Raw genomic sequence first — 27,179 nt, 5'->3', positions numbered from 1 at the left:
CGTCTGTTTGTCTGTGGTTTTAGAGTTACCTCTATGGTACAACATAGTATACTTCAAGAGCAAATTTTCATTATGTCGTAAGTAACATTCGCACCAATCCGAGAAAAATAAAGTTTTGTTTTGATGACCGAAAAGTTATTCCTATTTCCAAGTAAACACATATAATCTCATTGTGATAGCAATGTTTAACATATTTAGCAGGGTTTTAATCATACAAATGCAAATCGCTAGCTTTCATACTAAAAAATACTGGTTTTTTAGTCAAAAGTTATTATACGTCGTTTGGTGGCCCCTATTGTTACTTAAGTCAAAGTGTATTTACCAGGATATTCGGGAGAATTGTCAATTACGTCTCCTTACGTGCAGCCCATTCATCATTTTAGGACCACCGAAATCATCTTAGCAACAAACAGTTCGATTTATTCACTTTAATAATGAGAAAGCGAAACGACGAACGTATACTTTTCACGGGTTTCTCAGCGCTGTTACTTAAGTCAAACGGCATCTCCATAGAAATTGGGTGACTTAAGTAACATCGAAAACTATTTTGATCGGAAGGTGATTACGTCAAAAAGCAATTTGACTGGTGAATAAATTTAAAAATGGGATTTGATCCTATATTCGGACAGTATATAGTGTAATAGCAGGAGAATCGATTGACACTGATAGCTCGACTTTGTTTACCTTTGTTACATTCGACGTAATGAAAATTTGCTCTTGACTTTGTATGTCTGTACAAGGTCTAAAGAATAGCGAGCAAGCTACCACTCGATTCATCATTCAAGTTACGAACTTCCCAAGTTTCACACAAACACAAACTCACCATTCACCAATCCAACCTGTTGTTTATTTCCCTCATCTTGAACCCAAAGGTTTAGTACAAAAAGCTTCTCCTCCGGCAGGGACTTCTCTACGTCGATAAAGCAGATCTGATACAGTGCGCTACCCGTATTTATTTCGGTATTTTATTGTTCCGCACCACCTGATACCAGAGGTACTCCCCACTGGGATTCATGACGATGGTGTAGCAATTCTCTCCGTCCGTGTGGAAGTAATTCTCCCGCATTCCGAAACTAACCGGACTGTGAGAAAATCCCTGCACGTACATTCCCATCCAAGGGACGTTCTGAACCACCTCCAAAGCCCTCCGCATGGCATTGTACATGGCCTCGACCTGGCCCGGCGTAAAGAATCCACTCCAATGCATCACCTTGGCATTGCCGATCTCCACCCGTTCGCCACAGAAATCGTACGAGTTCAGATATTCCTCCTCGGTCGTATTGCACGACAGCGCCAGCATTCCCATATACTCAACCAACTCACCTCCACTACAGTACTCCTTATCGCCGTCCTGCCCGGTCAGCTTGAGTAACGGAACCTTCAGCCCGTATTCCTGGTGTGCCTTGATCAAGGTCGGCATCACTTCCACCTTAATCTCCCTGTCGGACAACGCCAAATCCGCAAAATACTTGGCCACCGATGACGGGCAGACCTCCGCCGCCTTCGGAGGGGTCCACGAGATTTGCAGATCGAACCGACCCAGACAGTCCCGACCGAGACATTCTCGAACCCGGTTGAAGTGTTTGGTTTCCGGCTGGAGCGCGAGTAGATCGATGTGGACCACTGTCGATAGCCAGAAAGGGTGAATTAGAAACAGAATATATATTTTTATTTAACATATAGCTTCTCATATACAAATGTGCAACAACATACTAAGTCTAAAAGTAAGATTCACTCTTGAGCATATTTTCTGAGAGGTGCCGTATGGACGGCATAGTTCCTTTCCTTGATCATCTGCCGAAGTTGCATCAGTTCGTAGTCCTTGACCTTCTTCCAGCACTCGAGCTCGTTCAACAGCAACAGGTTGGGACAGTTTTCAACGAATCGGTACGCCGTCTCGATCGTCATTTCGTCCGAGTGGATAATCCGAACGTCCTCCAAGTACTGCAGGGGATTGCGCAGGAAGATCCGCTCGAACATCTCGTCACTAGTGTAGGCTAGCGTTCCGACTTGAAGGAATTTGAGTTTCAACGCAGTCATGAGGATAAATTCGAGATGTTGGAAAGGGCACTCGCATATGAAGGCCAGCCGTTCGAGGTTCATAAACGGTGGGATAGCATATTGCCTAAGGAACACCGACGTAGACGGGATCATGACACAGTTGTACAGGGAAAGCGTTTTCAGGTCCGGACAGTACTGGCTGATGTAGACCAGAGCGTTCATGTCCATCTGTTCGACGTGTTCCAGATGCAAGTGGGTCAGGTTGCATCCTTTGACTTGGAGCACGTCTCGAACTTGATCGGCGAAGAAGTCACACGAGAGAAGATACAGTTCGGCGAGGTTGTTGATGGCTATTAGCGTCATCAGGTCCATGAGAAGCATGTTGTGGAAGATGGACACGTGGCGCATGTCCGGGCAGAGTTCTGCCAGAAGCTGAATGTGGCGAGTTGTCGCAAAGCGGGTCTCGAACTTTTGCAACTTCAAATGATTGATTTCCGGATAGTTCTGTTCGATAAACTCCAGACAACGGCCCAGTTGATCGTACCGACCGATGTCGGTGAGATTCTTCGCCTTGACAAGAAGCTCGATCATACCGGAGAGGGTCACATCAGTTCGCATAAGAATAACTACTTTCAGCTTTTTCAGTTTGGCCAGAATCTCAACGCTGTCATTTGTGACATACTTGGAGTTTGAAATGTCCAAGTACTCCAGGTTGGGACAGTTCTTGATCATCGCCCGGAGTATAATATCCGTGCAGTCGTAGTTCAGCGTCAATCCAGTCAAATTCTTCATAGTGCTCAACCCGTTCAAAATGGTAGGCGCCATGTCCTCAGTTTTCCAGCCTCCACTCATGGAGCCCAGACTTAAGTATCGCAATCCCTTCAGATCGCTCATCTTTGAGTAGAATATATGCCGCATCGTCTTTGGTAACTCATCAATCTGCATGGCTTGTAGCTTCCGCGACAGCAAAACCTCCGCCATCGAGTTGGCCACGTTCATCTGGCACAGGAAATTTGTCATGGACGTCCGAATGTCCAGTGCCTTCTTGATCCGTACGATCAGACACGATATCTGAGCGATCAACTCCTTCCCGAACTCGTCATACAAATGCCCCGGGATACAGTGATCGTAGTCATCGCGTAGCTCAAAAACGATCGATTTCAGAAAGCTTTGCCCTTCGTGGCTGTCTTGTTTGCTCAGAACGAGCATCGTCGGCATTAGGAGTTCGGCAATATGACAAAGCCATACGGCGGTGCCCTTGAGGGCAAGCTTCTCGAGCCGAACCGGTTGACCCAGTCTGGGCATGATCGATCGTTCAAGCTACGGGCGGGTATGGAATGCCATCAATACCAATTGCAACACAATCGATTCGACTGCGAGGAGTTCAAACCGAAGGCTTTTGAAGATCTTAATTCCAATCATATGTTCTATTTTTACGTGTGTGTACTGTTTTGAAATTGTGTATAGGGAGATGGCGTTCCTCTCAAATCATATTTTGCGTCACCCGCGGCAAAGGTGATTTTGTAAACGTGACCCAAAACAACCGAAAAAAATGAGAGTGAAATCATCCACTCCTCCTTCTTTGAACCCCTCCTCAATCGCTTCTCGAAATGATTCTTTAACTTACCGTATTTGCTGTTTCGCTTGCCGGCAAACTCCGATACTCGACCGTCGAGACCGAGCGTCTGGTAGGTTTCCTTGTTCAGATGGAGCACCAAAGTTCCGATTGGCGTCACGGCGACACAGTCGTCCGTGTCCAGCCGGGTGCGGAAAGATACTGCGTAGAAGCTTCCTAAAAGAGACCATCTCAATCCAAATTTTCACCTTCATTTTCTGGCACCAACCTCTTTTGACGAATCCTTCGATGAACGACCGGTTGATCAGGGCCTGCAGGGATATGTTACGCACCAGATAGTGATCGCTGTCGGCAAGGGCGCTTTCCAGTTCGGTCGGTATGCTGCTCACATCCGGTAGGACAACCGTTATCTGTGGGGAAGGTTTTCCGAATGAAAGAAAATCGTCAGTCTCTTCTGTGAAGTGGATCTGACGAGAGCGATGGTGAGCGGCTATTGCGCAATGATCGCATATGATCGGCTTTTCCTTGGGGCCGACGCCGTATACATGTAAACGGAGAGGAGTGAGATTTATTGTCATGCCCATTCTCCTCTTCGCGTTGTTGTTGTTGGTATAGGAAAGTTGATTTGAAGAAGATAAAAATAGATGTGTCGCTTTTCCCATTGGGATGAGGATGGGTGGAAGCTTCAGTTTTTAGAACTGTAAGAACTTTTATGACGATGGTTAACGGTAAGGAATTCTAACGATGAAGGCGAGATGTGTTATTAAGTGCGATTTCATAAAGGTATAGACATGACTCAAAATGTTCACTTTCACCCCTGTCTCACACGAAAAAATAGCAACTTGAGGACAACAGCGATCAACTCAGCGCGAGAAGAAACTGTTGTTGTTCAACTACATCACTGTGTTATGTGCTAGATCTTGGAAAACCGGTTGACAACATACGTAGTTCAGGTAGTGGGGGTAGCCTTAAGCCTTTCGATAACTGTTGTGGAATCGGTCCAAGGAAAAAAATTGATAAGATCTTAAGAAAAGCGGCGATACATACAGTCCTGATGAATGTGGGCGTCTTAGTGGAATACCTGTATAATGGGAGAGAGAAGGATTAGTATTTTCCATTTAATTCCACTACTTTATTTGCTTATCCTTGACAGATACGCGTATTTCTGTCAAGGATAAGCAAATAAAGTAGTGGAATTAAATGGAAAATACTAATCCTTCTCTCTCTCATTATACAGGTATTCCACTAAGACGCCCACATTCATCAGGATTCATCATGGCAACCAAGCCGTCGGAGCCAAATAAATTCATCGGATTGAAGAAAACCATCGCATCGCTTCACAAGGACGTAGCATTTCTGAAGAAATGCCAAAAATATAAGGTTATACCTATAAGCCATAGGATTAAAGTACGGACACCCACCCCACCCAGCGTAGTAAAAAGGATGGAAGCAGAGTTCATCAAGGATAGCATCAGACGGCTATATAGCAAACTGGACATGAAGGTTTTGGAATGTTATTATCTACGTCTCAAATTGGCCAAGGAGTATCCAATTAAATTCCAGGAGTTTCTGTCTAGGGCCAAGGTAGCAGAGGAGTGCGAATCGGATAGGAAACGGAAGCTGCAGGATAGGAAGCTAAACAAACTACGACAGGAGTCTCAACGGAGACGGACGACACACCGAACGGGTGAGCAGATCCCATCAACCATCACCACGACGCCGAGGGTTCACTCCATTGATGGGTTGGTTGTCAACCGATCGACGACCGCATTCACGGAAGAACAATTGACACACCTCAACAAGGGGCTAGGATACGCGGTTACAACCAAGCCAGACGTGGAGCAGATCATCATTGACGTAGAAACAGCGATTACCAAGACGCTTCCAACAACATCACAGAATACGGTTAGGACTATCACATCGAACATAATCAAGGACGGACAGGACGGACGCGCCAACGAAAAAGAAATTCGGATTGTAAATGAGCTAAAAAGTAAAGCAGTATACTACGTAAAGGCAGACAAGGGAAACGCGGTCGTTATCATGGACAAGGACGATTACGATAATCAAATGACAACGAAGATTAACAACGGACCGTATAGACAGCTTCGAGTAGACCCCTTACAGAACATAGTGAAACGCGTGGAGAAAGCACTGAAGGAGTGCAAATCGATATTAGGAGATGGAGCAGGTCGTATACGGGAACCCAATCCCATTCTACCCAGGATCAAAGGTCTTCCCAAAGTCCACAAACCAGGAAATGAAATGCGAGAGATCGTGTCTGCAGTTGGTTCCCCCACCCACAAACTAGCGAAGTGGCTAGTCAAAGAGTTCCAGAGTATGCCGAATCAGTTCCAGAGTAAAGCAGTTAGTAACACCCAGGAGTTCACCCAGAAACTACAATCTTCAGGAGACATCAACGAGGACGAGATTATGGTATCTTTTGACGTCACAGCTCTTTTTCCCAGCGTACCGGTCAAGGAAGCGATCAACCATTTGGAGGACTGGCTATTAACACAACGAGAGGATGCAGCATGGAGAAACAAGGTTCGGACGTACCTTAAGCTGACCCGCCTTTGTATGGAAGAGAACTACTTCTCTTTCCGAGGTAACTTCTACAAGCAGACGAAAGGAGCCCCAATGGGAAACCCCCTATCCCCCTTCTTGTGTGAACTTTTCATGGCCAACTTGGAGACAATCCTGAAGGAGAAAGGACTATTATCAAACCGTTGGTGGAGGTTTGTTGACGATATCTTCAGCGTAGTTAAACGGGAAGCCCTTCCACAAATTTTAGATGAGATCAACAGAATTCATAAGGATATCAAATTCACTCACGAGATAGAAAAAGACGGGAAACTCGCATTTCTCGATCTTCTAGTCATCAGGGAATCGTCATCATCTTCCTCGCTTGAATACGAAATTTACAGGAAACCAACAAGCACCAAAAGAGTTATCCCCTATACCCACCCATTCGTTCCAGCAGAAAATGGCCGCCTTTCACCACATGATTCACCGAATGCAGACTCTTCCACTCAGCGATACAGGAAAGGTTAAGGAATTACAGTACATCTTCGAAACAGCAAGACTCAACGGATACAAGGAGACCACAATCCAGGCAATCATCGATAAAAAAGCGAGAATTCTACAAAGGAGATTATTTACAACCCTCACCGCAGCACCTGAACCATTGAAACGAGTGTCCGTTCCATTTGATCAAGATATTACTTGTAAGCTAACCCACAGTTAAAACAATTCGGATTAGATTTAGTTTTCACCAGTAGACATAACCAGTTGAAATCATTGTTAGGATCCACTAAAGGCCCAGTTAATGTTTTAGGTAAAGCAGGTGTATATAAAATAAGCTGTAATCATTGTAACAAAGTATATGTAGGACAAACCAAGAGAACTTTAGCAACTAGATTTAAAGGACATATAGCGGAGGTCAATAAAGCCAAAAAGCAAGAGGAAAAAGGCCTAACATATGATTTCAAATCAAAGGTTGCAGAACACATCTTCACAGACTAAGACCAACTATCGACGGAGGACATCACGATTTTACTAACCGTATCTACACCATGGAAATTGGATGTTGCAGAAAGCCTCGAGATCAACAAACAACGTGTCAACAAAATTCAAGGAAACGGACACACATGGCTTTTCAAGTTACTACCTAGGACACATCAACGAGTAAGCAGCGGAGTACCTGTTGCTATAGAAAATTAAATTTAAGTTTACCTAGTTTCTAAGTGAAAATGTACCTGTGTTAATATATATTCGGTAAATGCGATGTTTTTCTTCAGTCGAGTATTAGTACAAGACACTGAAGAAGTCTGCACATTGTAGACGAAATACGCGTATCTGTCAAGGATAAGCAAATAGTAGTGGAATTAAATGGAAAATACTAATCCTTCTCTCTCTCTCATGATACATACAGTGCTTATTGCTCCTTTAGAGGAATGATTCTTAAACTTGAACTTTAGAAAAGCGGTTTTGATTTGTTCACTATTGTCGATTTTCAATGTTAGAACGAGTGTCGTATCTTATGTCTGACGCTTCCGAGAGCAGCTGAAGTTTAAACGCGCTGGAAAGACGCTGGAGAGTTATAACATCGCTATCGTGAAGACATTTTTCTTGACGATACTATAATCTATAATCACAGACAAACAGACATAACACATTGAATATTTCTCATTGTAAAACATCGTCGCTAAAACATTACCGCCCTCTGTTGAGTAAACTGTGGTGGGTAGTACGCTGAACAGATGGCGGTAGTGTGTAAACGTCAATCGCAAAGGAATTTACTATGCGCGCCACAGGTGGCAGTACTACATGGTACTACCAACTGAGATACTTTCAAATTGACCGCTAAATACTTGTTCGATGAACAACTTATGAGTGTTATGTCTGTTTGTCTGTGCTATAACCAACTGTGTAGTCTGAAGAAGGCATTAGTCCAACCGATTTCAGAAGAAAAACGAAGCGATCAATACTCTATTTGATGAGCGTCGGAACATTACAGGTAGGTAGGTATTTTTGGAGTCGGGATGATGACCAGAGGCTGACAGTCGATATCCGACGCCATTTTGAAATCCAAGATGGCCGCTGCCGATTTCAGAAAAAATGGGAAATACTGTCAAATACCCACATCAATATGTATTTTTGGAATCGGGGCGACGTCTACAGATCGACAATCGATATTCGAAGCCATTTTAGAATTCAAAATAGCGCCTCCAGATTTTAGAAAAAGTGGGAAATACTGTCAAATACCCATTAATATGGGTATTTTTTTGGAATCGGGATGATGTCAAGATTCCAGAAATTGATATCCGACGCCATTTTGAAATCCAATATGGCGGCTTTTGGTTTCATAAAAAGTGGGAAATACGTCAGAGGCCAGAGACTGAAAATCGCAATCCAGCGCCATTTTGAAATCCAAGATGGCCTCTTCCGATTTCAGAAAAGTGGGGAATACTGTCAAATATCCATCAATATAGATATTTTTGGAATCGGGATGATGTCTAGAGGCTGAAAATCGATATCCGTTGCAGGGTTGTTAATCGATAACTCGATAACGTCTGCAATGGGAAATGCGCATAGCAGGCGTTAACGAAAAGACTTTATCGAGTTATCGATTAACAACCCTGTTAACCAGTTGCCATTTTTAAATCCAAGATCGCGGCTCCAGATTTCAGAAAAAAAAGTGGCAAATACAATAGGGTATTTTCGGAATCGAGGTGATGTCAAGAAGCCAGAAATTGATATCCGACGCAATTTTGAAATCCAAGATAGCAGCTTCTGGTTTCATAAAAAGTGGGAAATACATCAAATACCCATCAATAGAGATACAGGGTGTCTACTCAATCCAAGGAATCAAATTCCCTGATTTTTCCAGGTTTTTCCAGGTCGGATGAAAAAAATTCCAGGTGCATACAAATTATACACATTATTATTTTATCGAACCCTGGTGTTCACACTGCTTGCACATGTCGAAAGAACTGCCAATTTAGATTTCAAAACAAAACTGTATCAGGAATCAAAAGTAAATACTTCCATCATGAATTACCGGAAAATTGCTCTAGTTTCGGCAGACGTATTTGCTTTTATTATTTTAAATAAAATGAGAAAGAGAAGGTGAACTTTGTGGAGTAGGAAATGGTTGCTCAGGAGGAACACCGGCAGGGATTTGGCTCATCTTGTCCATGAAGAGCTGCGATATGAAGATGAAAATGAATTTCAAAACTTCGCCAGGATGTCGATACCAACTTTAGACAAGCTAGTGGGAAAAGTTCTCACTAGATATACATGATTCCTTGAGTTCTGAAAATTTCTGTTAACAACTCAATTCTGCAAGGTCTTCAAACCTTCTGACGTCCCTGAAGTTTTGTTTCTGTTCTCCGGTAAAATTTCCTTAAAAATCAACAATCTTTGCTGACAATCTGCAAATGTCTCGGTAGTTGGACAAGGTTGCAAAGACTCATTTCAGCTAAAACAATGTTTTTCTAAATTATGAAATAATTAGATGCCATGATCAAATTTTGAATTGGTAGGATACAAGAAGAGGTTGCAAAGAATGTGTTTGACATATTAAACCTGTTTATTTCACTTCATGAGAGTCACAATCAGCGATTTTTCACAAACTCACTCACTCACTCACTCACTCACTCAGCGATCAGCAAATCGCTGATTGTGACTCATAGAAAGCAAAATTTACAGGTTTTATGTTTCCAACGCATACTTTGTAACCTCTTCTTGTAAGTTACAAGTAAAACATGTCATCATACCATCTTTTGGTTTTATTATTCCGAAAAACATTATTTTAGCTGAAATGAGTCTTTGCAACCTTGGTTCCAACCGGTGAACACTCGTGTTTATTTCAGTTACCGTTTGGACATAATTTGTGATGAGCCCCGGTCCCTTTCAAATTGTATCATTATTTATGTACGGTCCTTATATTTGAAATGACGTTTCACATTCATCTAGTGATGGCCGATTTTCATTCGAATTATCGATTAATCGATTAACGAACCGAAGAGTAGAATATTTGTAATCGGTTATATCATGCCGATATAAGCATTAACTTCTCCAGAGGATCAGCACCAATCGTTTCAAACATGTGCTGCACTCTCATTGGTGAAAAAATGGCAGCACAGCGATCAAAAAATAATTGATTAGTTGTTAATCGAGTAATTAAAATATGGGACACCTCTGATTTTGGTGTGTTTGTTTTGATAAAAATGAGCGCAAAATTTCATCTCTACCGAGGGGGCAGCAAAACCACAAAATTACCTTGAATACGGGGGGTATTCATTGGATGAAAGGGACCGTGAAAGAGGACACTAAAATAGAAAGTTTTTCTTCCGACAGTTTCATCTTAGTATTCATCTTTGGTAGTTCTACAGATTTGTTTGAAGTTCTGTGTGTTCTTCAGAAGTTCAGCAAATTTTCCTAAAAATCTACAAAGTTCCTGAATCCCTGAAGATTTAAGATCCTTGAAGATCAACAATTATCTCTGATGTTCACAACATTTCTAATAATCTACAAACTTCTCGAAAGTTCTGTAATATTCTCTGCAGATTTTCATGATTCAATGAATATCTGCAAATATCTCTGAACATCTATATAATTTTCTAAAGAATTAAAAGATTATCTAGAAATTTTTGAACTTTCCGGAAGTTTTAGCAAGTATTCTGAAGTTTTTCTAATTTTTCTGAAGCTGTGCAAATATCTCTAAAGATCAGCGAACTTACCTGAAGTTCTGTGAATGTCTTTCGAAATCCAAGAACCGCAGTAAAATTCTGAAAATTTATTTAAACATCTGCTAATTTTTGAGTAGATTTACGACCTACCCTCTGAACTTTTCTAAAGTTCCTAAAATTTATTTCAAATTCTGTAAAGTTTTCTGAAGTACTGTATTTCTGCTCTAAAGGTCTACGAACTGCCATGAAGTTCAATAAATTTCACAGTAGATCTCCGAACTTTTCTAAAGTTTGTGGATTCTTGATCTAAAGATCTTTGTGGTTTCTTGTGGATTCTTGATCTAAAGATCGGCAAACTTTCCCGAAGATCTGCGAGTTTTGCTGAAGTTTTGCAGATTTTTCTAAAAACGTACGAATTTTCTGACGTTCTACAAACTTCTCTTAAGGTCTACGGACTTCTCTAAAGTTCTTTAGATTTATCTATTTCCGACTTCCATGGAGTTCTGCAAAATATTGTACTTTTGTACTTCGCTGCGATTTGTTTTTGGAATTGAGGTGCTTTTCTGACATTTAACGAATTTTTCTGAAGATCTCACATTTGTGTGAAACTGTGCAACTTTCCGTCAAATTCCTGCAAATATCTTTAAAGTTCTGTAAAGTTGTCTTAAGCTCCGTAGCTCTATTCCCAAGATCTACAAAAAAAACTTGAGGCTCCATAAATTTCTCATTAGATCTGCAAACTTCTCTGATGTTTTGTAAATTCCTCTAGGGTTACCCTGAAGATTTGAAAATTTCCATGAAGATTACCTAAAGTTGTCAAAATTTATCAGAAAATATTTGAGCTTCTTTGAAGTTTTAAATGTCTCTCTCAAGATCTACTAATTTTCCTGAAATCGTGTAAATATTTATTTTTTTAAATCCCTGAAGTTCTGCAATTTTTACTGAAGATCCATTAACATTTCTGAGATTTTTGTGATTTTTTCAGAAGTTCAAAGTTCTGTAGCTTTGTTCTGAAGATCTACGAACTTTTGTGATGTTGAATAATGTTTCGAGGATCTCCAAACTTCTGTGAAATACTTTATATTTCACTGTAGATTCTTTGACTTGTCTGAAGTTATGCGAATTTCCCTGAAGATTTGTAAAATTTCGCTTATAGTTTTACAAATTGATTTGAAATTATTGTTGCTTGCTTGAAGTTTTGAAAATTTCTTTGAACATTTATCTGAAGATCTACGACCTCTCTTGTGATTTTGTTTTTATGAATTTCTGTTAATAACTTTTAATTTGTTTGTAGTTCTGTTCTCAAGATCTACGAACTACCCTGAAGCTCAACAAATTTCTCAGTAGATCTCCGACCCTCTCTGAAGCTCAAAAACAAATTCTATGTTGGGTCTCAGACCTGCTGTCTGGCATGCTTATTCTTATACAATACATGCTTCGTATCAGTGCTGATAAAAATCCTTTCTTTTACACTCAATTTAGCTGAAAATGAAGAAAACCTTTACAGATAGACCAACTACCTGCATGAATTTGAATTTTGATATAAACAAATTCCCTTGATCTAGGCAACCTCTGAGTATCAAAAATAACGTTTGTTTTTCTTCATTCGTGGCTGGATTCTCATTATCGCCTCTATTGTTGTAAATATTGATTTTCGTCTTCATCTTGGTCGGGATGATATTGAGGATCAAATGCAAAATGATTATTTTCATTTTAAACAAATATAGCGCTGAAGAACGTGGTTTTTAGACATAAGTCGACGGCAAATTATTGCCTCAAGCTGAACTGATGATAATATCGATGATTTAGGCAGTGTGGTCGACAATATTCAAAATAATCATTTTGCCCAAAATTTCGTTGATTATTTTGCTTTTGAGGATCACTTCTGATTTTGACAATTTTGGGTTTGATAATCGAGCACTGGTGAATATCAACAAACGCGTATTCGTTGATGTATAATAAACTCATTTGTTCATTTCGCTCGTTTCGTAACTACGAAGATGTTCAAAACAAACGCAATTCATCGACACTGGGTTGAAGCGATACTCCTTGCATGTGATGCTAAATGATAAAAACAGACACTGCTTCGTATGCTTCCTTTTGACGGTTGCCAGTCTCTCTTTTTCGGCTGTTTCCTTTTTACGACGATTTTGATCCTCCACATACAAATCAGCGAAGAGCGAGCGTGACAAGACACTCTGAATGAACTTGTCTCGTTCGCACACGTTGTCTTAGCTGTCAGATGCTTGTCAAGTTCAGTGTCCTTAAGAAACGTTTCGAGAAACTGAACGAAAAACTTCTTTTGAATTACGAATGAAGTGATAATTGGAAAATTCCCTGAGTGGAACCAGAATTCCCTGAATATTCCAGGTTTTTCCAGAAAAAAATGAAATTCCCTGTAAATTCCCGGTTTTTCATGTTTTTTCCAGGTAGTAGACACCCTGATATACTTTTGGAGTTGGGATGACGTCTAGAGGCTGGAAATCGCCATTTTGGAATCCAAGAATTGCAGAGAAAGTAGTAAATACTGTCAAATACCCATCAATATGGATATTTTTGGAATCGGGGTGACGGCTAGAGATCGAAAATCGATATGCGAAGCCATTGCTTAGCGCACCGTAGATGATAAGGCCACCGTCTATTGTTTCTTGTTGTGCCACGAAACTGTACTGTCAAAAACTTGAAATACGAATCCGGATACCGATTTTTTGTCTAGAGCATCTGTAGCACAATCCGCGTTGGCAAATCCCAGCAGAGCAGTTGAATTACCCTTCTTGATATATCCAGCTTTCCATGCTCGGTAATGGCGGCATGTTGGTTTGAATAAATGTATCCTTCACTGTGCGTTTTGACACTATCTGGATGTTCCGATTTTGACCCCTCCCTTTCCCTCTCCCAGGAACAGAAGAAAATGGAACAACATACGCCCTCCAGTTAGTGTCAAAAAGCACAGTGAAGGATACATTTATTCATACAAACAGACCGCCATTACCGAGCATGGAAAGCTGGATAGGAGCTTCATGTCCTTTTTGCCTTTTAAATAGCGAGCGATTTACTTCTAAGTATGCTAATGGGAATCTTTTAGATTCTGCTTATTTCTACCTAGGTATCCTATAGAGTAGCTGATTTCTGGAAGATAGCACAGCATTGTGAACATGATACTTCCCAGTAACTCTCGGTATGGCTGCTTCGTAGCAACAATCAATTCGAAACTAACGATTTTAAATTGGCTCACTACTTGGCTAGACTATTGGTCCCAAGCAAATCGATTAACGTACCCCATGCTAGTCGAAATTCTAGTACTACACTATGTTTGTTTTGATTTGCTATGAAAGTTTGACAGATAAAATGAGGGGTTCGTAGATTTTCCTATGTTTCGAGGGGTGCATTGATTAGCTTGGGACCGAAGATAGTACCAGAGCTGAGCCATAAATTTGAGCTCGTTTCTTCGGGACCTTCTGATCTTAGAGTTACAGTAACAGTAACATTAACAGTAACAGTAACAAACAGAGTAATCGTAAGACTCGTCCGGTCATTGTGATCAAACCAAAAGAGTCCAAACAAGCTTGCGAAGATACTCGTAAGTTTTTGAAAACTCAGTTGGATCCAAAAACACACAAAATCAGTAATTTTAGGAATGGTAAAGATGGCTCTATTATTGTTGAGTGTGCAACAGGAGCTAATCTTAATGATGTAAAAACTGGTATTGAAAGCAATCTGGGTGAACAATATAGTGCTGTTGTTCCCACTTCGGTGCCAAGATTAAAAATAGTGGGCATGAGCGATCAGTTTTCCTCCGATGTCTTCATTGACTACTTAAAAAGTCAAAATGAAGACATCGCTATAAATGATGTTAAAGTAGTGAACATGTTTGAAAATCCACGCTTCACTTATAACAAGTTTAGTGTTGTAATTGAAGTCGATGTCGAAACTTATAAATGTTTGTTATGTGCGAAAAAAGTAAATGTAGGGTTTGATCGGTGCTCGATAGTTCCCGCGATTAATGTGTTGAGATGCTTCAAATGTGGAGAATTTGGACACAAGAGCATGGATTGCAAAAATTGTGATAGATGCTCTAGGTGCAGCCAACAACACAAAACGTCGGAGTGTACGTCAACTGTATTGAAATGTATTAATTGTTTGAAAACGAATAAAGAACGAAAAATGAACTTGGACGTCAACCATGCCGCATTTAGCTCGGAATGTTTGCTTTATAAAAGACTTTTTGATCAGAAGAAAAGCAGCTTGCGTTTCAATAAATAGCAGCCAAGTTCCAGGAATGTGAATCAATTCGATTTTTTATACTTGAATATTGCGGGGTTGTCAACAAACTACGTAGCATTACGTCAGATTGTTGAGGAAAAACGTCCTCTTTTAGTTTTCTTATCTGAAACTCATATTGTAGAAACTGAAGCTTTTGATCAGTATAGTATTCCGGGATATATTGTTGCTGCTTGTTTATCACATTCTAGACACACTGGCGGTGTTGCTATTTATGTCAAAGAATCAGTTCAATTCAACCTTCGTACCAACGAAGTTATTGATGGCAACTGGTTCTTGGGCATTACAGTTGTACGTGGCATGAAGATGGGTAATTATGGTGTTTTGTATCATTCTCCCAGTTCTAGTGACCAGCGTTTTGTTGAAGTTTTAGAGAACTGGTTTGAGACATTCCTTGATTCTAGTAAATTAAATATATTGGCTGGTGATTTTAATATTAATTGGCGTGATAACCATAATTCGAATCATTTGAAGCGTTTAGCTGAGTTTTTTAATTTAAAGCAAACGGTAAATGAGTATACGCGTATTTCCAGGCACAGTAGAACTTTAATTGACCACGTTTATTCCAATTTTGATTCCATTTGTTCAGTTACGGATACTGATTTGAAAATAACCGATCATGAGACCTTAGTGATTAATGTCTTAGACCATGTTAACGATAACGATAATTTTGTAAAATTGAAGTGCTGGAGGAAATATTCGAAGCAAGCTGTTTCGAATCTTGTTGAGAGAAGCCTGGATTTTCCATTCGCGGCCGGTAACTTAGATGAATCTACAGCTGTTCTTAATAACGCTTTGAAAACGTGTACCAATCAACTAGTTGAGCAAAAGTTTGTTTCTTTGAAAAACTCGAACAGCTGGTACAATTTGGATCTTTTGCGTCTTAAACGGAAAAGGGACAAATTGTACAAAAAGTTTTGTAGATCTAATAATGACAATCATTGGACTAGGTACACAATCGCGCGTAATAAGTATTCACAATCGATAAAGAAAACTCGTTGTGAATATGTTCAAAGGAAGATTGATCAGCATCAAAACAACAGCAAAGAGTTATGGAAAATTTTGAAATCTTTATTAAAACCTAGTAATTGCAAACCGCGGTCCATAACTTTTAATGGCACATTAGAACAGTCAGAACAAGTAATTGCAGCTAAGTTTAATGATTATTTCGTAGATAGCGTTTCATTGATTAATCAATCTATTGAATTGGTCGATGAACCTGACGAAATAAAACAGCCAGTTAATAGTAGTTGTAGATTTGAAGTTTTTCACCCAATCACATTAGATGAACTTAGAGTTATTTGTTTTTCATTAGGAAAATCGGCTGGAGTAGAAAATGTTAATGCTAGAGTTATTCAAGATTGCTTTCATGTCATTGGCCACATCTTGCTGGACCTTATTAATGAATCATTACAAACTGGACATGTGCCACAAATTTGGAAGGAATCCTTAGTGGTCCCTATTCAAAAAGTTGCTGGAACGATTAAAGCCGAAGAGTTTCGTCCCATCAACATGTTGCACACATTAGAGAAAATTTTAGAACTTGTTGTTAAAGGTCAGCTGTTGGAGTATTTAAATAGTAATAGTTTGTTGATACCAGAACAATCGGGATATCGGGAAGGTCATTCTTGTGAAACCGCGTTGAATTTGGTATTAGCGAAGTGGAAAAATAACTTGGAGTGTAAAGATACGATTGTTGCTGTTTTTTTGGATCTTAAACGCGCTTTTGAAACAATTTCTAGGCCCTTATTGTTAAGATCAATCAAGCGCTTTGGAATTACGAGTACTGCATATAAATGGTTTGAAAGCTATTTGTCTGACAGAACTCAACGGACTGTTTTTAATGATTCTGTTTCCAGTCCCGTGGGGAATAATCTTGGAGTGCCCCAGGGAAGTGTATTAGGGCCCCTGTTATTTATTATGTATATTAATGACTTGCGACGTGTTTTACGATTTTGCGACATTAATCTTTTTGCAGATGATACTGTGTTATTCATTGCAGCTAAGGATTTAGATGATGCCGTTTTACACTTGAATGAAGATTTGCGTTCTCTAAGTAGATGGTTGAAGTATAAGCAGTTAAAATTGAATACAAGTAAAACTAAATTTATGGTAATTTCGCGGAATCGAGTAAATGAGAACGTCTCTGTTGTAATTGATGATGAGACTATTGATCGCGTTCGGGAGATTAAATATCTTGGCGTGATTATTGATGACACACTTAAGTTCAACTCTCACATTGACAATGTCATCAAGAAAATTGCCAAGAAGTATGGAATTCTATGTCGACTGAAAAACGATTTAACTATTGCCAGTAAAATACAGCTATACAAATCAATCATCTCTCCTCATCTTGACTTTTGCCCTTCCATTTTATTTCTGGCCAATGCAACACAAATATCGAGATTACAGCGCTTGCAGAATAAAATAATGCGTTTGATTTTGAGATGTAATAGATTCACTTCCTCAACTTTGATGTTAGACGCCTTACAATGGTTGTCGGTGAAGCAAAGAATTGTATATTTGACTATGGTGTTCATTTTTAAAGTAGTTAACGGTTTGCTGCCTCGATATTTGTGTGATCGAATTGAAAGAGGAAGTGACTTTCATAGATATAATACTAGAAACGCGGTTGAAATAAGAACACCACATTTCTTGACTTGTGCTTCACAAAATTCATTATATTATAAAGGAATAAATGTTTTCAATTCGATGCCTAGACATATCAAACGTTTAGCAACACTTACAGAATTTAAAAGACACTGCATTTCACACGTTAAAACTGTCTTTTGAACAGTTATCCCGTGATTTTTTTATGAATTGACAAATTATGTATCTTGACGAAGTTATCTCTAACGGATTATTTTATATGGATAGCTGTCATAACGACTTTTTAATAATTATTGTAGCACTGCAAAAACTATTTCTGTTCGCCACGAGGGTGATGATGGATTTTTAATATTTGATTTTATAGTAGATTAATTAAAACAAAAAGTAGTCTACAAAGGTTTGAGCCTCGCGCGCGTATTACGGATATAGAGGACTGAATTTAACATTTGATAAAAAAAATGCAATTTTGAAGCTTATTTGAAAGATACCTTGAGTTAGTAGTAAGTTTTCTGGCAAATGTTAGGGGTTAGTGAGCATTCCTGACATTGCTGAAAATTATGATAGCATCAGATTGCGGGGTTACTAGTGTAATAGGATGCTTTGTTGATTGTTCATTAACTCTTGATTGCTTGTAATACTTATGAATATTTTAGGTGGACAAAAAGGCGAACTAAGAGGTGGACGCCTGAGCTTTTCCACATTTATATCGCTGTGAAGCAACTGTAAACTTTAGAAGGAATCTATATCTGTAACTGAAACCAGTTCGATTTTGTTTGCCAACCTGGTTAAAATGTCATATTCAATTATCTTAAAGATAAATCATCCAGCTCAAACCTTTGTAGGGGTAAGAGGTGGGACCATCATCATCATCATCACCTCTATGGTAATCGTGTTCGGAACGTGAAAATGCTTCCTTCAAGAGTACTTCGTTCAACTTGTTGTTCCAACAGCGTGGGCTTTGCTGCAATCCATATAAAGATTTCTTCATTTCTCCGAATCGTAGCCATTTTTGCTACTGGAGTGTAAGTTTCAGTGTAGTCCAATCCATGCCTCTGTTGAAAGCCCTTGGCTGCTAGACGCGCTGTATAACATGCAGGTTTGCCATCTTCATCTTACCGTGCAAAGGTTCCAACCAAGTTCTTGTTGCGAAGGGAGCGCTTCTGGGCTCGAAAGCTGCACATCATCATCGTTGTCACCAGATCCGACACTCTAATTCAGATTTTTCGTCTCTTTCTCGGTTTGTGGTGTCGTCAAACTTGCTTCGTTTTGTTGCTCATCGTTGAATTCAACTTCTAGATCGTAAGGTACAACACAACTGTCAGCGGCACTTCCGGTTGCTTCTTGAGATAAATAGCTGCCTAGCTTCCGCATCCCATAAGCGGTAGCCGTTAGGATCATACCAAGGAGTTGGTCACTCCGCACAGTGTGTGAAAAACAAGCTTGGGCACAGTCATTGGCACTGTTTGGCACCCATGGTTACAATTTTCCTGATCTTTAAAGTTACTGGCAACACTGAACTTTTTTTTTTTAGCCTGCGTAGTGTGCATGTGTCAATTTTTATTTTATTTTTTTGTTCCTTGATTTGTTTTCCGTCGATTTTGTTTTCCGTGCTGAGCACCAATGCTACCGACGCCAGGGAGGCAGCTACCACACCTGGACCCTACCTATCGATCCATCAACTAATGAACCGGGGACCAACGGCTTTAGACGTGATCAGAGATGTTATGCCTCAGAACATCCCGGCGGCGCCGACTGGGATTGAACCCAGGCCGGCTGGGGTGAGAGGTAATCACACTTACCACTACACCACCGGCGCCGCTAAATTTTTTTTATTGATGTTGCCACAATATAATTAATTTGTTTTTTTTTTCAAAACACAACCCTGGTCTCGTCGTTGCTGTTGCTTTCCTTCTAAGGACATGGACTCCATCTTACATTGGTTCATCGTGTTTGAGACAGCTGCTCGTCATCGAAATGGGCATCCCACCACCGGACGCTGCTGCCATGGTGGAGGCTATCGCGGCCGCTGCCAACGTTGGATTGCCAGGTGCCGATGCCATGCCCATACCCATGTTTTCCATGTTCTCGTTGCTCCACACACCGTTCATCGTCTTGGACGAGGAGAAGCACAGCTTCATAATGAACGAGAATTTTGTGCGTTTGTGATCGATCGCGGTGTTGCTTGCTTTTCGTGAAGGTGTTCACCGCCAGGGCTACGCTCGGGAACTCGACCAATCCGGAGTAGGAACGTAAAGATTTCAGCGGGAACATTCGCACTTGCAACGGCTGGCAGTGCTTGGTGGTGAATGCAGTCAGCAGCAGATCCTCGGACATAGCGGGTGTGGTATTGAAGAAGTGGAGAGTCTTGCTCGGGAAAGGAAGCATTTGTTCTTGGAGGCGCTGTAGTCCTTGAAGCTGATCGAATTGTCCGGCTCTGACAAGTAGTTCTGCTTGGAAAATGCAATCTGAATTTTGATACCATCATTTCCGCTTGGAATGTTGTTCAAGTACTGGATGCTGCGTTCGACTGCAATGGTGTTTCCCATCTGGACCATGGCGGTACCCTCTGTGGTCTTGAGGAACTTTATCCTGACAACATTTTCGTACAGGCAGAACAGATTGAACTGCTTATCGGTGATGGCTGTCCGTAGACCATCATGACTTCACCCTGTTGCTGTGCTGGCTGAATGAAGTTGACTGGTGCGTTTTGGGGTCAGCGGTGTGTCTTTCATCAGTCCGACGTGTGTTCAGACCGGTGTTGGTTTTCAGTTTTCCGACGGATGAAACTCGGGCGGTGAAAAATTCGGTGCAAATCCGTTTCCTCCGCCGGCTCCCAGAAGGGCTGGTTTAGGACCATGGTTGACTAATTATTGACGGTCGTTGTACGGGGTGGGCCTTCTGCCGAAGATGGTAGGATCAACCGGTGGAAACTAACGATTTAAAATTGGCTCACTACTTGACTAGCCTATTGGTCCCAAGCAAATCGATTAACGATATTCTAGTCAAAATTCTAGTACAAACAATGTTTGTTTTGATTCGCTATGAAGATTTGACAGATAAAATTAAATGAGGGGTTCGTGGATTTTCCTATGTTTCGAGGGGTCGTTTTCGTTCATGGAGTTCAACTCGTCTTCCACAGCTTGAAACCAGTTACGTTCATCGGTACGGCCAAAAATTACGTCGTAGGTTCGTATCGGTGCACGAGCATTCCAGTTCGTTGACTGATTGATCGCAGGTTGGCTCATCGAAAGCTTGAATGACATCTGTTGATGATGTAACTTCAACTTACAGGGGATCCTGCGCTCCCGTTCGCTGTGCTTCATGGTTGTCGTATCAAGGTTCTTGCATCCGAAAACTCTAAGTTTTGCCAGATTGGCTTTGTCCGGGTTGCGCGGGTTGGACTCCTGTTGACTAAGTAAACTGCAGCAAACACCGCTTCACCCCACATGGATTCGGGGCCTTTGACTTTGTATGGAGAAAAGCGTTGGTCAGTAGCCGAGTAAAATCCGACAGATTATCCTGCGTCGGAAAAACCACCATCGCTGAAAATCATCGACTAGCTGTGGAACAGAGAGGAAGGTCGCCATCGTCCTTCAACAGAATCGTCTCCAGCTAGTGCAACCAGTTTCCATATGTGGATATTGGCTCTACTCGGTCACTTTCGACGATCATCAGGATTGTAGGACAACCAGAGCGTTGTTCTACTAACACTCAGGTATGTAAGAACTGGTATATGTCCGCCGAAGCGACAAAATTTCCCAACTAACACCCACATTTCGACTTGTGTTATTGTTGCCGAATCGACGAGTGCTTACGGACTTCGAAGTGGTGAATCAGTTCGCGAAGAACTCGGTTTCGGGCACCATTGGAGGAATTCGATGGCGATTGTGGACGGTAGACGACGATTCTGGTGCTACTTTCCTTATGACCAGACAAAGGACGGCATCACATCACGCTTTCAGGCTCGGGCATCGTGCAACGGTCATCTCGGCCAGGTAAATACATAAATATTTATTGATTCTACACCTAATAAATATTCAACCTTTCGATGCTATTTGAACTATTTAAGTCAATTCATTCACGAACGCAAGCCCTGAAGGTTGTGTTCGGACTTTACATCCTGCGTGACGTTCAGCACCATCTGTAGTTCTCCAGGTGAGAATAAGTATATGTCCTGCCGAAGCAGGCTCTCTTGTGATACTACATTGGTACATTTCTCCTTCGCTGCCCTGGATTTCGATACGATCTACCAACTTGTTACCGTAAGGCTTTACAACTTCGTGGTTCGAAAGGAAAGTTATCGTGATTTTGAAGCAAATTTTCGCTTTTCCACTCCTTCGCACGCTCTTCACTGGCTCGAATTGGAATCCGAGATTCCCGATCAAACGTTTTGAGGTGTACAGTTTTGGAATTTACTGCTATCTGGCTTCGGTAGCACCACTGGTTCTTCTCACAGGTGAGTTGAACACTATATGTCCAGCCGAAGCAGACAATTTGCATACTACATCGCCGATTCCTTCCGATTCTCGGATCTTTCAACGTTTCGCCAAACATGCTTCGCATCACTAGTACCTACCAACTTACGACAGGCTCTTGGTTCTTCGTTTCTGTACCGTGATTCTCCAACAACAACCATGTCAACGAAGATTACCAGGTCAACCGACTCCTTGAAGATGTTGAAGTCAAAACTCAAGGGTCTTCGAGCGTCGTTAAACAACATTAGTCAGTTCGTTAGGTATTATAAAGAGGGTACAACAGCTAGTCAGGTCAATGTCCGCCTTGAACGTATAGATTTGTTGTGGGAGCAAATTAGTGAGACTTCTTGGGAGATCGAATCTCATGAGGACTACGAAGAGCAAGAAGGTTGTCGAAAAGGAGCAACTGGAGTTCGAGAATCGCTACTACGATGCGAAATCGTTCTTGATGGAGAAGGCCAAGAAGTTCCAGGAAGAATCAGCACTAAACCAGTCAACACGGAGTGGTACAATGGACCGTGTACGTCTGCCGCAAATCAAGCTGCAGACTTTCGACGGAGACATCGATGACTGGCTGAGTTTCAGGGATCTATACACGCCCTTGATCCATGAGAAAGCAGAATTTCCGGATGTGGAGAAATTTCACTATTTGAAAGGTTGCTTAGCAGGCGAAGCTAAGGCGCTAGTCGCTCCGTAACCGTAACTAACGTCAATTATAAAATAGGGAGTCGTTGCTAAAACGTTTCAACAACAGTAAGCTACTAAAGAGGAAACAGGTACAAGCGCTGGTCAAACTACCTTCACTCACCAAGGAGTCGGTCACGGATCTCCACAGATTGGCTGATGGATTCGACCGTGCCGAATATAAGGATTTGCTGCTGGTAGAACTGCTGAGTTCTCGTCTGGATCCAGTCACTCGACGTGGCTGGGAGGAACACGCGTCCGCTAAGGAGCAAGACACTCTACAGAACTTGCAGGAGTTCCTACAACGGAGAATTCAAATCCTCGAGTCTCTACCAGCGAAGGCAGAACTCAAAAACGAGCCGCAACAACCCAAACGGAAGTCGTTTTCACCGAAGGTCAGCCACAACGCCGTACAATGGAATACCGCTAAGTGCCCATCGTGTACGGAGGTTCATGGACTACATACGTGTCCAGCCTTCCTGAAAATGTCGCTGTCCAGCAGGGAGTCGTTTCTACGAGCACAGTCACTCTGCCGAAACTGTCTCAAGCGAGAACATCTAGCTCGAGATTGCTCGTCAAAGTTCTTGTGTCGCAACTGCAAGGCTCGACCCACACCACGACAGAACGCTGTGCTTCAAGGGCGAAGGAAGAAGCAGTAGGAATGGATCACCCGAGAAGGCCAATTCGGGTAAAAGTGGCAACCGGAACGACTCGAGTTCTGATCCCAAGGCAGCGAATGCAGCATCGGTCGAGACAGCATCGGCGCAGTTTACGACATCGCAGGTACTTCTGGCTACAGCAGTTGTTGTGATCGAGGACAGCCAGGGTTCTCGCTATCCGGCACGTGCGCTATTAGATTCCGGGTCGGAATGCAACTTCATTGCTGAAAGTCTGAGTCAGTTGATGAAGGTTGCTAGCCAGAAGGTCGATATTTCAATATTGGGCATCGGACAATCCGGAACGAGGGTCAAGCGAAAGATTCAAGCCGTCGTCAAGTCTCGAGTCTCGTCGTACTCTGGACCGATGGATTTTCTCGTCTTGTCGAAGCTCACAGCTTGTCTGCCTACTTCTACAGTGCAGGCAAATGGATGGGACATACCGGCAGACATCGAACTGGCAGATTCAGAATTCTTCCGCTCGAGAAAGGTCGACTTGGTTATGGGCATCCAAGCTTTCTTCAGCTTCTTCCCATCCGGAAGGGAGATTCCACTGGGAACCGGTCTGCCAGTACTCACCGAATCAGTTTTCGGATGGATAGTGACAGGTGAGGTCCCTACATCAAATCATGGTGCGAGATATTTATGCAACATGTCGGTATCGAGCAATCTGGAGGAGCTAATGGCACGGTTTTGGTTCTGCGAGGAAGTGGGAGCCGTCAGCAAGTTATCTCCGGACGAGACGCGCTGCGAAGAGCAATTCGAGCGCACAGTCGAACGGAATTCGGATGACCGATACACCGTTACTCTCCCTAAGAACGACAATGTTTTAGCCGAACTAGGCGAATCGAGAGACATCGCGCTACGACGTCTTCGAGCTGTGGAACGGCGACTGGAAAAGGATCCAGACCTTCAGAAGCAGTACTTCAACTTCATGACCGAATATTTCGAGCTCGGTCACATGAGAACAGTGGACGATAACGAGGAGGAGACAGTCAAAAGATGTTTCCTGCCACATCATTCTGTAATCAGGGAGTCAAGCACCACGACCAAGGTAAGGGTGGTCTTCGATGCTTCGTGCAAGACGTCTTCTGGGATTTCGCTGAACGATGCCCTCTATGCTGGACCTGTGGTACAACAGGACTTACGGTCAATCGTTCTCCGCAGTCGTACACGTCAGGTGATGGTTGTAGCCGACGTTGAGAAGATGTTCCGACAGATTTGGACAATGCGTTCTTTGGTTGGGAACCGATGGAAGCGTTGTAGCGTATGAACTGCTGACGGTGACATATGGCACCAACTCAGCACCGTATCTGGCGACTCGTACGTTGAAGCAGCTGGCAAGTGACGATGGCTGCACCAGCAGTAGAAGAGGACGTATATATGTACGACGTTATTTCTGGAGCGGATGACGTCGAATCTGCGGTCGAATTGAGGCGACAAATCGACGCAATGATGAACAGTGGAGGATTCAAGTTGCGAAAATGGGCCTCCAACTGTCCCACTGTTCTTGAAGACATTCCGAAGGAGAATTTGGCGCTACCGGATTCTAATGGGATCGACTGGGACCAGGATGCAGAGGTGAAAACATTGGGTTTGACCTGGCTTCCCAACGTGGACTGTTTAAAGTTCTCGTTCACAATACAACCACTAGCGGATGACCAGATCCTAACGAAGCGACAAGTGCTCTGCTTCATTGCGAGATTGTTTGATCCACTGGGACTGCTCGGTGCGTATATCCCAAGAATCACAAAAAAACTGTTTGCGTAGTTAACGAACAGCCCCTTAGGGATATCAGAGAGACTCAGGGAACATCTCAGAAAGGATCTTTGGAGATGACTTCAGGGAAGCTTAGGGTAATTTGGGAGAAATTCAAATCAACCACAGAGTAGTTAGGGATTCTTCAACCATATTTGGGGAGCATTAAAAAGATTACTCAATCTTGAAAATGCTGTTTTAAGTATTCAAAATGGACCACTTTGTCAAGCAGTTTTGGCGTCGATTTCACAAAACTGGACCAGCAAATTACTATTTTTTATGAAACACACAAATTTAGGCTACTTTTCTCGTGGTTTCAGAAGAAAAAAAAATCTCAAAATATTGTTCTGTTTCGAGGTTCGAGTAATAGTAACGTCAATTTAATTTCTCGAATGAAGTTTCTACCACACAAACAATGTCGTGGAACAGTTTTTTGAAAATGTTTCTTCTAGAGCCTCGTGGAAATAGTGTCTTATTTATGCTAAGTTAGAAAAATTTGAAATTTATTGCCTAATTTCTTTCAAACCTCTGCTTGGATTTACCAAAAAGCGAATTGAATTTTCCTGGAAAAAACTGCTCGAATATGAGAAATTTCAATAGTATACTCCTGCACGGCGAATGAGAACGACCCAAATTTGAGTTTAGTTCACTCATAATCGCCAAAAGTGCAGATATGCAGGGATGAGTTAATTTGCCTCTTGATTCCTATGGAAAACCTCAAAATGCTGCCGGAAAATTGACGATAACTTTACTCATTCCTGGAGTAGTACAAATAGGCTTAGTGAATTCAATCTTTACTTTTCTCATATTCAGGAAGTTTTTCCTGGACAAACCTGCACGGCAAATCATACCAACTCAGCGACTGAGATTAATTGACTCAGAGAATTTTCTTTCCATACGAAATTTTCTCAGATTTGAAATAAACTGCAGTTACTCACAAGCTAGGTACTATGAGTAACTACAGTTTCTTCCAAATCTGAGTAAATTTCGTATGGAAAGAAAATTCTCTGAGTCAATTAATCTCAGTCGCTGAGTTGGTATGATTGGCCGTGTAGAGTTTCCTCATATTCGAGAAGTTTTTCCTAGTTTTCCCCGGCTTTTGCCCTGAAAATTCAATTCACTTTTGAGTAAACCTACACTCAAAGATAAATTAAATCATAAAAGCTTAAAAAGTATGCAGTTTCCCGCTTCACCTTATTGAGTCCAAGCCATGATTACTTCGGCAATAGTCATGCATGATTAAAATCGAAATAATCTTTCCAGTATTAAATTTTATTATTTTTGAATACTGATGTATAATCAAAAGAGATTAAAATTCAATCAAAAATTATTAAAATAGAATCTAAAATGATTAAAACTTATTCAAAAAAAGATAATCTACAATCTAATCAACCATGATTAAACTGGGATTAATATCAGATGCTTATTTTTTAATCATTCGATATGATTAAACTGAGTTTAATGTCAAATTGATTAAATTTCAAGCAAAATGGGAATTTAGTCAACTCGATTTGAAGTCGATCTGAACGACCGTGTGTACAAATCAGACAAATTTCAACTACTGTTTTAGCTTCATTCGTCGGGAATCCGTTTCATGTGAAATTCGCTTCGTCCGATTTCCGTAATGAGGCTCCTGGTTCTGGTTTTTTTGTAGGTACTCACCGATTGATTGAAATGATGCGACCGAATCCCTTGCCGGAGCGGATCTTTCCTTTCCCTCAGCAAATCAACGGTGCCGGTTTTCTGAACGATTTCGTGGGACGGTGCCGGAAAACGCCACACTTCCGGACACAACATTCTGAAGCAGCAAATTTAATTTTCACACGGCTTCTGATCCGATGTTTTTTCTTCGATTGCAAACTGTATCTGGCTTGGCTAGAATGCTACAGATTCCCTGAAGCCGCGTAGCCGCGGTTGTAAATAAACAAGAATGTGCATGCAA

General features: G+C 41.5%; 1 protein-coding gene across 2 annotated transcripts; it reads right to left on the bottom strand.

Annotated features, from left to right (window-relative positions):
* Positions 1-933: 933 nt before the first annotated feature.
* LOC135701373 (ribonuclease P protein subunit p40-like) lies at positions 934-27,101 on the bottom strand. 2 transcript variants are annotated; one of them, XM_065222148.1, is made up of 4 exons: positions 26,900-27,101; positions 3,846-3,987; positions 3,629-3,793; positions 934-1,623 (listed from the first exon to the last, which is right to left on the bottom strand). In XM_065222148.1, exons 1-4 carry the CDS (start codon positions 27,032-27,034, stop codon positions 953-955), a joined length of 1,113 nt encoding a protein of 370 aa, XP_065078220.1. In that variant the 5' UTR covers positions 27,035-27,101; the 3' UTR covers positions 934-952. The 2 variants fall into 2 exon arrangements, with proteins under 2 accessions (XP_065078220.1, XP_065078219.1); XM_065222147.1 differs by lacking the exons at positions 934-1,623; positions 3,846-3,987; positions 26,900-27,101 and adding an exon at positions 1,679-3,321 and having other exon boundaries at positions 3,629-3,717.
* Positions 27,102-27,179: the final 78 nt, after the last annotated feature.

Source organism: Ochlerotatus camptorhynchus, unplaced genomic scaffold (assembly GCF_037179485.1).
Source record: "Ochlerotatus camptorhynchus isolate MF236.1 unplaced genomic scaffold, CSIRO-AGI_Acam_v1.1 ptg000158l, whole genome shotgun sequence".
Taxonomy (NCBI): Eukaryota; Metazoa; Arthropoda; class Insecta; order Diptera; family Culicidae; genus Ochlerotatus; species Ochlerotatus camptorhynchus.
This window is presented reverse-complemented; position numbering and strand designations above follow the sequence as displayed.